The following is a 14338-nucleotide window of genomic DNA, read 5'->3' on the forward strand; positions in this document are numbered from 1 at the left end:
ACTTTACAAATTCAGACCCACTCACACATTAGGGTTGTTTGACTGGCGCCAATATTTAAATTTAGATTGGTACATTCCAACACAAAAGTAAAAAGAATATAAAGAGTTTTAAAGAAACAAATAAAAAAATTAGTGAAAATACTGCTGGATAGAAAATAAAACAAACAATAATAAACTAATGTTGATAAATTAGATAAAAGAGAAAAGAGGAGATTAACAGTAATAGTTCTACAGAAGAGATTGCAGAGGGATATAACGAATGAGAATTATGCGCGAGTATTCCAAAAACGTTTCCAAAAAATTTATTAACGACTTGAGTTTATGATATTATTTCTACTCATCTAATTGCCAACTACAGTCATTTATGGATTAATCCGATTACAGTTTTACCGCCACTACACTCATCAAGCAACTAACTTGTCATAAGCCTACGGTCATTGACCCACCGCTGTCATACAGCTGGAGACTTCACTGTTTTTTTACTTCAGTTGTTATTCAAACATAGGTAAATATTTAGAATAAGGAAGCCAACTCTGATTTCGATCACCTTAAAGTATGTTTCCAAGGTCATTATTTTGAATAACATGGCTCTATACATATGAATAGATATTCTATACATACAGTTACTCGATTTAATATTCGGACACTAAGGTATTTGCGAAATTAAAGCTTCCTGTACTTACTTGCAATGTGATTATCGTGATCCGTAATGAGTTAAAGCGTATATTCTAGTTTATAAATTTGTAAAATTAAATACTTTATTTTTTATTGCTTTCCACATAATAAATCATAAACGAAATTAGACCCGATATTGGTGTCGAAAAAATATTCGGACACTTAATATTACATAAAGTTATTTCTTATTTGTAGTGTATGCAACAACAAAATTATAATTTTAATATTAATTTAATATTTTGTGGGACATCCCTTTTGTCTGATGACGTGTTGCAGACGTGTTGGCATGTTTGAAATTATTTTATTTAAATAATTTTGAGTAATGCGTTTCCACTCTTCCGTCAGCCGTATTTTTAATTCGTCTTTTGTTTTTATAGGGGTGGTTTTGACATTACGATCCAATAAGTCCCATAGATTTTCAATTGAATTTAAATCCGGTGATTGTGGTGGAGGATGAAGCACCTTTGGACAAGCATATAATAAATATTCCTGAACTATTCTCGATTTGTGTATCGGATCGTTATCCTGGTAAAACTTAAAACTGTCGCGCATACCCGTATTCGTTGCACTTTTTAATAAATTTTGCTTTAATATGTCTAAGTATTTGTTCTGTATGTATAGATCATATAATGGTCAGAGTGTTTTAGTCTTCCAGATATTTGAAAAGATAATGCGCATTACTGTCAATATTTCCAAGAGTGAATAAATTGCAACTAGAGTCTCCTGTATTATTTTGAGAGGCTTCAGCTTCCCAAACCCCCCGACCCCACGATGACAATAACTCCAAACCCCTTTGGGACGGACATTTTTAAGTACTTCGAAAAGACATGTGCTGACTAATGAACGGATAATATATGTAGATATGAGCTTAATATAGTCAAATGCTAAATTCAGCGCATATTAGTCATTTATTCATCTAGACTTTTATTCAAGGGATACATAATTACCATTATTTTAAAAAACGCATCTTGACAAAACATTTCAAGGTGATCGAGATCGGAGGTGACTCCCTTATTCTAAGTATTCACCAAAATTTACAGACAGATGTATTAACAAAAAACTGAAAAGGGTACAGCCGGATAAGGTAGTTAAAAGTGCTCTTGAGTCAAATGAGAAACCCAATACGTCAGTCGGTAGCACATTCAAAAAAAACATCTCATACCTAGTTTCAACTCCCGTATTTCATTCGTGGGGGTAGCAAAAGGGAAAAAACGAAATTAAGATACGCATAGCAGATATTATAGAATTTTTTTTAGACTTTTCGAGAAATTGCTGAATGTGTTTAGATATATGTAGAATTCTGAAAATGTTGAAATTTAGCGATATAGAAATTTGGGAATACAAATAGTGCAAACATAAAGACCTGATAAATATGTAAAAATTGGAGAACATAAAAATTACAGGTACAAAAATGGTAAAATGTAAAAATTCGAAAATATAGTGGCTTGAGAAATATACAAATTGGAGTACATAGAAATTAGACACAAAAATTGCAAAAGAACTACAAAAATGCATTTCTATTGTAATAGATGCATAAGATGTAATTACATAGAACTATTGTATAAAATATTATTTATTATATTATATTTCATAAAGATACCTATATTTTGCACATGTATACACATACGTTCTTTATATATAATTACATGTTTATAATATTCTGACTCTTCATTACAATCCCACAAAATGTAGATGCACCTTATTAATTTATTGCTAACAAGATTTTGGTTATATTTCAATAAAATAGAAAGTAAAGTAACTTTGGAAAGACGAAATAAAATCAAAATTCAAAAGAAGAAATAAAGGATAATTCAAATCAGCGAAAGAGATTCAAATATATCAATTAAATGATGAATTTCAATTTTGAAGAGCATATAATATTTCAATTTATTTATCTTAACATGAATGAATGAATGTACTACGACGAATACGCTACGATGAATAGATATTTTTAACAAATACGATATTACTGGGAAAATCATAAGTCAATGGATTAATAAAGGTATACATAGACTACCAACTAAATCCAATCTGGGATGCTCTAATTCAAGTTCCTTTCAATTGGTCAGCTGCCAATGAAAAACAGTTGGCTGGCGATCAATAATATTGATCGCAGACGTGAACATGAATACATAAACATGTAAACATCACGATATTTCTATTTCTAACTTGACATATCAGAAAATACATTATGCTGGTCAAAAATATAAATCCATTTCATTTTTAGCTGGCTTGTTGTTGTGAATAATACTACAGTAAAGACTGGATAACTGCAACAAAATCGGGACCCAAGCGTTGCAGTTATCGAGTCGAGGTGTCGATTTTTTGTTTACATTTAGCTCGAGCCGAGCGCCGAACGTAGAAAAGGACAGAGACTGGAAGAGAGAGAGGTCCGAGGAAAGAAAACAATCGGCAGAGACGTATCGGTGTGACAACACTAATGCAACAGTAAAACTTTTTTAGTTTTTGGTTTTGCTAAATATTACTTTTACCAATGTAATTGTGAGATTCTCCTGATCAAAATAAGACCAAACACGGCATAATTTGAACAACATTTGTTTATGTAGTAATATTGTTTGTTTTTTCTAGTGTATTGAGGTGCGATTTTATATGGAACCAAAAGACCATTACTCATTCGACTTTACTAAAAATTTAATTTTTAATAGCCCCTCACGTTCGCTCTTTGTCCTTTCCTACATTTAGCGGTCGACGCGAGCCAAATGTAAACAAGGAATCGACACCTCGACTCGATAACTGCAACACTTGTTCCCGATTTTGTTGCAGTTATCGAGTCGAGGTGTCGATTCTCAACTTTTAAATAGTCTCTCTCGTTCGCTCTCTGTCCTTTCCTACGTTTAGCGGTCAACGCGAGCCAAATGTAAACAAAGAATCGACACCTCGACTCGATAACTGCAACGCTTGTTCCCGATTTTGTTGCAGTTATCGAGTCGAGGTGTCGATTCTCAACTTTTAAATAGTCTCTCTCGTTCGCTCTCTGTCCTTTCCTACGTTTAGCAGTCGACGCGAGCCAAATGTAAACAAGGAATCGACACCTCGACTCGATAACTGCAACAAAATCGGGAACAAGCGTTGCAGTTATCGAGTCGAGGTGTCGATTCCTTGTTTACATTTGGCTCGCGTCGACTGCTAAACGTAGGAAAGGACAGAGAGCGAACGAGTGAGGCTGTTTAAAATTAAATTTTTAGAGAAGTCTGACAAGTAATAGTCTTTTGGTTCCATACAAAATCGCGCCTCCATACACTCGAAAAAACAAACAATATTACTACATAAACAAATGTTGTTCAAATTATGCCGTGTTTGGTCTTATTTTGATCAGGAGAATTTCACAATTACATTGGTAAAAGTAATATTTAGTAAAACCAAAAAATAAAAAAGTTTTACTGTTGCATTAGTGTTGTCACATCGATACGCCGGTTCGGATTACATTACATACGCTGCTCGCTCGTCGAGTGTCAAAATTCAAGGGGGATCCCCCTAAGTGGTGGGGATAGTAACGTTGCAGTTATCCAGTCCATCGTTCGTCGCAGTTATCCAGTCTTTACTGTATTGCTTTTTCCTTTTGCAGTATCAATGCAAGAAACGTGAGAATATACGTAAGAAGAGCAATACAACGAAAAAATATTGTGCAATTTTGATACACAATTAATGATTACATCATTTTTATTTAGAAAATCTAAATCTTCAAATAGTGGATAATAGGAAAAAAAAGTTCAACGTTATATTCTTTTTAAAATAGTGAAAGATATTATACAGAATATTATACAGAGTGTATACAATTTCAACTTCCCTAGAAAATTATATTTTAATTCGCATTGAACAATATAATGCTAATTATGGTTAAATAATCAATATCTTGCAAGATGTTTTAAATTCATCACCGGGATATGTTACTTAAAAAATTTGAAACATCTTTGGAATTGCTGAATTACTCAGTTTTGTGCTTCCACTTAAGTACGAAAAATGTTTTGAAAAATTGGTACGTAAGAAAAAGATAATTCCCTTAAAAAAACGAGGGCCAATTTCACAATTTCCGATGACTACGTTTTAAAAAATGTTATTATTAGTAGAATAATAATATAAATTATTAAAAAATTATTAAAATAATAATATAAATTGTACTATAAAATTTGAATTATGATAATAATATAAACTTATAACATAAATTTATATTATTTATAATAATATAATAATGTAAATTATTATTTTAATAATTTAGTAATGTAAAAATTTTTAAACTTATAAATTTAAAAATCTGGAAGTTTTTGTAAATTTTTTTTCTTCTTTAAAGAAGAATTTGTAAACTTTTTATTATAAAAACATAGAAATCTAGAAATTCACAAACTTATAAATTTAAGAATTTGGAAATTTTTTAATTTGAAAATTTAAATATCTAGAAATTTTTTAAAATTTATAAATTAGGAAATTTTTGACTTAGAAGTTTCAGAATAAAAAATAACGAAATATTATTCTTTAAGTTCTTAGGTATAGAATTTTATACACAGCAAAGTCTCAGGTGTGAAATAACTTGCGTGCTTGTACTGCGATAAACTGGAGTATTATCCTACTAGAATGTGAGTGATTTTTCATTATTTTCTAGAAAATAAAAGAGTAAGTACTATTATAACATTCTTTAATGTTTTTTGCTGTTTCCTTTAAAATTTTTTACAAGGAAACTTTATAATACTAGCAACAAAGATATTCAAACTTCGTACGTTTATAAGGGATACTAAAAGTAACACTGCATAGCTGCAGCTGGAAATTTTCTAAATCAAAGGAAAAATTAATATTAATACTTTACAAAAATGCATTGTTGTCTAATGGAAGAGCATTAGATTTAATAAACCGCAGACCATAATTTCTATCAATCTTCCTTCATTTTATTTTCTTTAATTTTCTCTGCTAAAACTAATTAAAAAACAAATATTTTGACATGAAGTAATGAAGGTTTGATTGTATTTACTACAATAAAGATATTGAAATTTAAGGATATAGATATTTGCTAACAGAGATTTAGAAATATTGTGATTTGAAAAATGAGAAAATTGGAGAATATAGAAATTGGAAGACAGATATTACGAAATACAGAAAATTGGAAATATTGATAAATACTCAAATTGGAGGAGTAAAAACTATGAAATATTGGAATTTGGAAATGTAGAGATCTAAGAAATGTTCAAATTAGGAAATACAGATATTTGAAAGGTAAAAATTGTAAAATATTAAAATTTGGAAATGCAGAGGCCTAAGAAATGTGAAAATTAGGGAATATTGAAATTGGAAGGGTAAAAACTATGAAATATTGAAATTTGGAAATGCAGAGATCTGAGAAATGTAAAAATTAGGAAATACAGACATTTGAAAGGTAAAAATTGTAAAATATTAAAATTTGGAAATGCACAGGCCTAAGAAATGTGAAAATTAGGGAATATTGAAATTGGAAGAGTAAAAACTATGAAATATTGAAATTTGGAAATGTAGACATCTGAGAAATGTTCAAATTAGGAAATACAGACATTTGAAAGGTAAAAATTGTAAAATATTAAAATTTGGAAATGCAGAGGCCTAAGAAATGTGAGAAGTAGGGAATATTGAAATTGGAAGGGTAAAAACTATGAAATATTGAAATTTGAAAATGTAGACATCTGAGAAATGTTCAAATTAGAGAATATAGACATATGAGAGGTAAAAATTGTGGAATATAGCATCTTGGACATATATAGGTCTGAGAAATATAAAAATTGCGGAATATAGACTTTTAAGAAAATGGGGATCTAAAAATACATTTTTATTGTGGTCGTATTTATTGTATAATACTTTCTGTATATAAATACTTATGTGTTTCTTGTATAAGCGTTTTATGTTTGTATGATCCATTTATTCGTTACAATCGCATGTGTGTAAACGAATATTAGTGTATGTATATTCAACAAACAGTCAATCGAACAGGAAGATTTCGTTAGTCAAGACAAATATGACATGAGGCCATTATCGTTTATCATCAAGGTTGTGGGAAACGTACCATTTCCTGTCATCAATGTTCCGCTTTCTACGTTGCGAACTTTTCCTAATTTCATTTGATGACTCGGATAACATTCGATCTATACTTTGTTTATCGATTATTCATTTCATATAGCAATTTCCGTTTGTTGCATAATTGTATGAATTATTTAAGAATCGGTGTTTCTAAATAATTTGTATTTTGTCGGACTTTTGGTTGATTTAATATTATATCTTTCTTATGAATACTTTTACTACTAGACGAATGAAAAGCAATTGTAAAATATTTATTGCTTACAACTGATAATTCCTTTAAAATTTAAATGCGACGCTTAATAAAAATTATTTAATAAGAATTTGAAATTTAAGCAGGATAATCTGTCATAATTATTTAATAAAGCTTCAAAATTTTAATGAGACGTTTAATGAAAATTATTAATAAAAATTATTAATAAATATTTAAAATTGAAGTGGGACGTTCAATGAAAATTATTTAATGAATGTTAAATTAGGATGGTTAACATAAATTTTTCAATAAAATTTAAAAGCTAAGTAGGATGTTTAATGAAAATTATTAATAAATATTATTAATACATATTTGAAATTTAAATGAGACGTTTAATGAAAATTATTGAATAAATATTGAATTGGGATATTTAACATAAATTGTTCAATAAAATTTGAAAGCTAAATAAGATATGTAATGAAAATTATTGCATAAATATTTAAAAATTAATGGAGATGTTTATTAAAAATTGTAAGAATGATTTAAAAAAGAAACCATTTCTTAGGAAGAATATTAGCTAACAATTAAAGAAGACTATAATGATGTTAGCTATTAAATACACACGAATTGTAATTATTCAATGTTTGTTATATTCATAAGTTCACATAGTTTATTTTGAAGATTAATGTAAATTATAGCAAAAGGTGTGTGAGCGGCTTTAATAAAAAAACAACTTTTAAATAAAGTCAAGTCAGTTTTGAACACATATTTCATTGCATTAGTAATTAACTAACTAGTAATTGATGGAATATGGGAGGTTGTTATATTTAAAATAACACAATAACTTTTAAAAGACTAAATGAATTTATTATTTAAGAAAAAAGACTTGGAAGGACTTCTTCAAAATTTGTTAATTATACTTGATTTATGAATACTGAAAATGCAATTCTAAATAACCCACTATATTTTATACGTGTGAAAAATTATAATAGCAGAGAAACAACAGCGAAGAAATATGTAAATTTTATTTTATTAACATACGAAGATCCAATCAAAATCGAGCGGTATCTTACAAGTAATCGATAAATGCACGAACTTGATTACCGACTTCTCAATACATTTATTTTTGCTAATTTCATTGATATGAAAATTCAACAGTAATGAAAAATTAGTAATAATTCATTATTAGTTCTCACGATTAACATTTTTTTAATTTTTCGAATTTTCAAGTTTCCGACATTCCTCACTTATATGTATCTCACATACGATATATAATTAAAATATAAAATTTCATTTATTTAAGTCACATTTAATTCATCATATAAAATCGCTTTTTTAAACTTTGCTGAAAAAAATCTTTTGATTTTACATTGAGATGATAAAAGTTCAATCGCAGGTTTATTGCATTAAAATCAGAGATTGCTTTATTTAATACTTCTGATGGATATGTTCCCGAATCGTTTATATTAAAATAATGGCAATCAAGTTTCTTGTAAAGATAAAAGACGAAACTGTGTAATCATATTTTGTACCTTTATTCAAATTCCCAAGTGTATAACAGAAGATAAAAACTTGCTTGAGTTTTATTGAAGCAAAAGGTTCGATTTACATTTGTTGTTTTATATTGCTCCAATAACGATACAACCCGCTTGTAGACCATTAAAGTTGTTTTCCTTTGCGGAGGAAGTACGTTGATATATATTAACATATTTTTATTTATTTTGCGTGAGAAACAGTGGAATATTTTTACGAAATAAACTGTTTTTATCTTCGGTTCTTTAGTTTCTAATATAGTTATATAATAAATGAAATAAAATTGGTATTTATTTAAAAATATTGATAAATATTTTAATATTTACTTTAATGAATTTTTAACAATTTATTAAAATAAATTGTAAAATGTTGGCAATTATACAGAAAAGAACGAATCTCACCGATTTTATCCTGGAAATGTATTGTTAGCAAACGCTTCAATTAAATTTACATTTCGATTGCCGCATTCTATTACTGTGTGCTATTAGTAATAAAAGTGATGCAAATTCATTTTATTTTACATTTAATTTCCTGTATTTTTTAGGTTTTTGTGTTCGGTGTAACTTAAAATTTAAAGGAAATTAAATTTTCTTAAAAAATAAACTTGCACCATTTTCAATATAATATCGATTTATTGTTTTTAAGATTATTTCTGTTAAAGTATACTCATGTGCGCTACATTTCAAGGAAATATTTTTTATTGGTATATGTTTATGTACTACATTATAGATGACATGGTCAAATGAGGACGGGTGATTTTCTGAAATCTAATTTTAGTACATATAAATATTAAAATATTTATAATGTTCTGGAGGATTAAGGAAATTAAGAAAAATTAACCAACAGTATGGATATGAAGGTCGTTTTGGAAGCTGGGTGTTTGCTCTTTTTTCAATAAAAACAGAAAAAAATGATAGAGGAATAAATCACATGATACGATACATCCTAATTTTCTATAAACTTATTTTTTTAGACAAATGCATCAATGTTCCTTCCAAGTGCAATTCTATTCTTTCATATAGTCCAATTTTTTTAAGCAGTTGATTCTTTTTATTATTCTGCGAATAAATGTAATAACTCAAGATAAACAAAATGTAAATACTTCTCGGGACATTTGACATTTTATGCCAAAAACGTACTTATGTGTCACGAGTGAGTCGATATTGTAGGACAAGGTGTTAAATCGAACAAAGAAGTCGTAAAATCAGTGATTCAATGTGATGGAGTGTCAAACATATAATGAAAAATGTAAATAAACATGTTGAAAAATGTTTAAAGTGCTATGTTGAAACTTACGAACATTTATTGTTATGAAGTACGTTCCTAACATAAAATGGCAAATATCTCGTCAAGTACTGACTTTGTAATGACATTAGGTTAGTACATTTATACACAGGATAATAAAAGGGTCGATTGGTTTAATACAAAAATTGAGTTATATTAAAGAATAAAGTGCAATTACATTTTTGAAGTGTTGCATCCATATAAAAGGACAGAAGTTAGGGACCCATTATATCATATGATTGTTTCCTTGTTACCACTTTTCCTGTTTTTATTTTAAAAACGTGCAGTAACCTATTCCAATATTTAGAATAGCATACTTTATTGCTATAAAATATAAAATTTTTAATTCACACTGTATAGTAATGATATGTTCTGTGTATGCTATCATAAATTGCACATTTTAACTCAGTTTTTTACATATATTTTAGAAAATAAGCTTGAGAGGTGAATATGTACGCGAAGTTGACATTGATAATATATTTTAAGGTTATCGAAATCGGTGAGGTGTGTGCCATTTCGTACATAATTACCACACTGAAAATATGTTTGCCAATATTTCCAAAATTAAAGCCGAGCCGTGGTAATTAAGAAAAAGTTGTTCGCACTGACGTCCTTCATAACATATTTCAAGGTCATTGAAATCGATGAAATGAAAGGTGTGTTTTATCATGAAATTTTCACTTTTTTCATCTTTTTATTGCATCTTACCGACGCAAATTCAAACGTGATATTCTCTTATACGTAAAAGGTAATAATTGCGTTCTTACACTAAACATGAAACAGTAATACAATTTGTTGGACATGACCGCAAAGTCCAACCAAAACGCGCATTTGTTCATTTCCACTGTATTTATCTCATAGAGATTGTTACAAATGTAATCCGCCGCCGATGATCCAATATTGGATTTTCCAAAAATATCCATGGTGTTTCAAGGGTCAAATCTGGCTACCAAATACTCTGTATGATTTTTTAGGGACTTGTGGGACCTCAGGCGGAATATTGATACGCGCTGGCGGTCCTTGTTTATCTTATGTTACTTTCATCATAAGAGACAAGGATAGTAGATGTTTGGTTTCAATGTGACTTCATAAGTTTAGTAATTTGAAGCCAGAAAGCAATATTCTGTCATACCTTTTCTTCGGAAATATTCTTTAGACTATACTTAAGGCTCGAACCTAGTAACAAAAAAAACACGTGTGAGTTTAATGACACCATGCAGTGACTTGCAGAAATTCGACGGCCTTCACCTATCTTATGTGTTTTTGGTTAGGAGAGACAAGAATAGTAAATATCTATTTTTAAAAAATGTGGAAAACACAAATTAAAAACTCCAATGGTATTTTGCGAAAAAGTAATATGTCGCCATTATTTCTTTTGCATCTTATTCTTAAAACTACTCTAGGTTGCTACCGAGGTTAATTTTGCAAGTTTGTCCTTTAATTTTTACGAGGTGGAAACTAAGGGTCCTTATAGAAAAATTTTGCTTCAAAAACTTTTTAAAACTTCATAATGAACGAAAACATACAGAAACATTTTTTAACAAATTTTTAAAGCGAAACTGCAAAATCCGGCTCTATATAATTCTTAAGTACAGTCTAAAGAATATCATTGAAAATAAGGTACGACAAAATATTGCTTTTGCATATTTTTGGAAACCAAATATCCACTATCCTTGTCTGTCTTGACGAATATGCCATAAGATAAACGATCTTATGACATCCAGAGCGTATCAGTTTTTCGCCAAAGTTCTCAAAAATCGTATTCGGAGTAATTGGTGCTTGACCCTTAACTTAAAGGTTAGATTAAAAAGTTGGGTTAAGTAAAATATGCTTTTCAAAATCCAGTGCCAGAACTTTGGTTAATCGACTGATTTCTATCATATTTATAAACTACATTTAAAATGTAAAAAACGAATTGGTTAATTGTATTTTAAATTTTGAATATAGTATAAATAGCACTCACCGGAAAGACGGACAAACACAGCATTTTGTTCCCCACTGTCCACCGTTATCTCTGCACTCCTCCTCTGCAACGATAAAAAAATATCATTGATCAAACACATTATTCTATAATTTCTTATTTTTGTAAATGGTTTGCGATATAACTATGAGCAAGATATAAATGTAATTTGTAATATTTGCACGAATTTAACGATGATCATTCGAACATTATCAACAATGAGTTAAGATGTTAATAATATTTATTCTTGTTTGCGCATTCTAGATTATTATTCAAGTAAATTCTTATTATTTGTTGTTATATATACTTTCTGATACTTATATTTGCGCTGGATGATAAATTATTGGAAGAAGGGGAATCTTATTCGAATTTTGTGTTTATTATTCATTTAATTAGTCAAATTATGTTATTTTTAGGAACGTATATTTATTCACTGAAAAGAACTTTCTTTAAATCTAAATTTACATAATCTAAATAGAAGTGTTAAATAAAAGGGATTTCAAAATGTTCAAGTTATACATACTTAAATTTCGTAAAATATTATTTTAAAATATTATATTTTAAAAATGATGATAAAAAGTTTATAATCGTAATGTTTTCAAATTTTCGATACAAAGTATCTAATCGCCATATTTTAAAGGTAATGACAAAGGAAGCTATAAACATTAAAATTAAATGTGAAACTTTATGAATTTAATAAAAATGTTAAATAAAAACAAATCCGACTTCAGAATTTCTTCACAATGAAGTTTTTAAAGAACATTGCAAAAATTTAAAAAAAATATTAACATATTCTGAATGGCAGTTACATATTCTGAGTTACAATTTCCGAGTTACAGAATCTGAAAGCTAATATTTTATTATTATAACATAAACTCGGAAAATATTATGTTTGCTTAAACTTCTTTTAACGGATATATTGAAAATGAATTATGGCGTACGTTTGAACTAGTATGTTTTACGTCAGTGAAAAGAAAAATACCGGAAATAAGATAATGAAATAAGAAATACCCAGCTGCTTTATAGAAGTGACTATTGATCATCGATATCTTGTTGATATTTAACGACATGTCCAAAATATTGCTAAGACATCGTTTATTCGCTGAATATTGTTAAATTTATGGCGCGTTCTTACATTTCTAAATTACTAAATACTTAAATTCCAAAAACAAGTTTCCAAATATCTATATTTTCAAGTTTTCAGAGTATCAATTTTTTAAATCTTCACACATATTCTCAAATATTTAAATTTCTGAAGTTTATAAATACGGCAGTTTTTTATTTGCAAATGTCAGAATATTTTATTTGCAAAGATCAGAAATTTGACAAACCAAAAATTTGATTATTTGATAATTTAATAACTTAGTAATTTAGTAATTTAGTAATTTAGTAATTTAATAATTTAGTAATTTAGTAATTTAGTAATTTAGTAATTTAGTAATTTAGTAATTTAGTAATTTAGTAATTTAGTAATTTAGTAATTTAGTAACTTAGTAACTTAATAACTTAGTAACTTGATAATTTGTTAACTTGTTAATTTGTTAATTTGTTAATTCGTTAATTCGTTAATTCGTTAATTCGTTAATTCGTTAATTCGTTAATTCGTTAATTCGTTAATTCGTTAATTCGTTAATTCGTTAATTCGTTAATTCGTTAATTCGTTAATTCGTTAATTCGTTAATTCGTTAATTCGTTAATTCGTTAATTCGTTAATTCGTTAATTCGTTAATTCGTTAATTCGTTAATTCGTTAATTCGTTAATTCGTTAATTCGTTAATTCGTTAATTCGTTAATTCGTTAATTCGTTAATTCGTTAATTCGTTAATTTGTTAATTCGTTAATTCGTTAATTTGTTAATTTGTTAATTTGTTAATTTGTTAATTTGTTAATTTGATAACTTGATAATTTGGAACTTTAGTAATTTGTTAATTAGGGAATTTAATCTACATTTCTAGATTTGGGAATCTGGAAATTTATGAACTTAGAAATTCAGAAATTTAGGAATTGAAAAGTTGGAGTTTGTCAGTTTGACGGTTATGGAATTTAGAAATACAGAGGTGTAAGAATTTTAAAATTTGCGAAACAAAAAAATGAGTAATTTGAAAATTTAAAGAGGAGTCAATTTGCTCTCAAAATAATATTCATCATTAAAAATAACGTTACAAACCACTTTAAATAAAAAACTGATATTACCTAACAAACTTTCCAACAGTTTAAAAAAGAATTAATATCTCGTCCTGAAAATTGTAATATTACATTTTGGGAAATTTAACATTATCTGAAAACATCTATTATATTCTAAAAACAATACTAGAAAGTCTCATTGTGCAATGTCCACATGCACAGCTTTGAGTATCAAATTCGATCCGAAACCCAATTCACATTGCTATTGTTGTTCGAACAATAACTCGAAACTTCTATCTCCCGAATCAACTTCGTGTTTTGTTCGGCTCTGATAAAAAACGTATCAACAAAAAACTGTGCAGGTATTCTCCAATACACCGGAGCAATCGTTTGGAGCAATGTGACACATTGTAACCCAAACAAACGAGGGCAACAACAAGATATTCCACTTCAAACCGATGACATAAAATGTTGTACGGGTTACACTGTTTCATATTTTTTTTTGAGATTTTACTTTA

The 14338-nt window shown here is 28.3% G+C and overlaps 1 protein-coding gene and 1 long non-coding RNA gene across 11 annotated transcripts in view; one reads left to right on the forward strand and one right to left on the reverse strand.

The window, feature by feature from the left end:
* Positions 1 to 14338, reverse strand: part of LOC100877791 (uncharacterized) — a 412529-nt gene that overhangs the window by 128971 nt on the left and 269220 nt on the right. For all 10 annotated transcript variants that reach the window (XR_013041016.1, XR_013041015.1, XM_076541317.1 and 7 more), the window contains one exon: positions 11700 to 11763. Coding sequence is in view for 8 of the 10 variants with exons in the window: in XM_076541317.1 (XP_076397432.1) it covers positions 11700 to 11763 (64 nt within the window). In the remaining 2 variants the exon portion in view is untranslated. The remainder of the gene's footprint in view (positions 1 to 11699; positions 11764 to 14338) is intronic.
* LOC143266046 (uncharacterized) overlaps positions 1 to 14338 on the forward strand; it is a 159620-nt gene that overhangs the window by 41708 nt on the left and 103574 nt on the right. The window lies entirely within an intron of this gene.

Source organism: Megachile rotundata, chromosome 2, assembly GCF_050947335.1.
Source record: "Megachile rotundata isolate GNS110a chromosome 2, iyMegRotu1, whole genome shotgun sequence".
In the NCBI taxonomy this organism is placed as follows: Eukaryota; Metazoa; Arthropoda; class Insecta; order Hymenoptera; family Megachilidae; genus Megachile; species Megachile rotundata.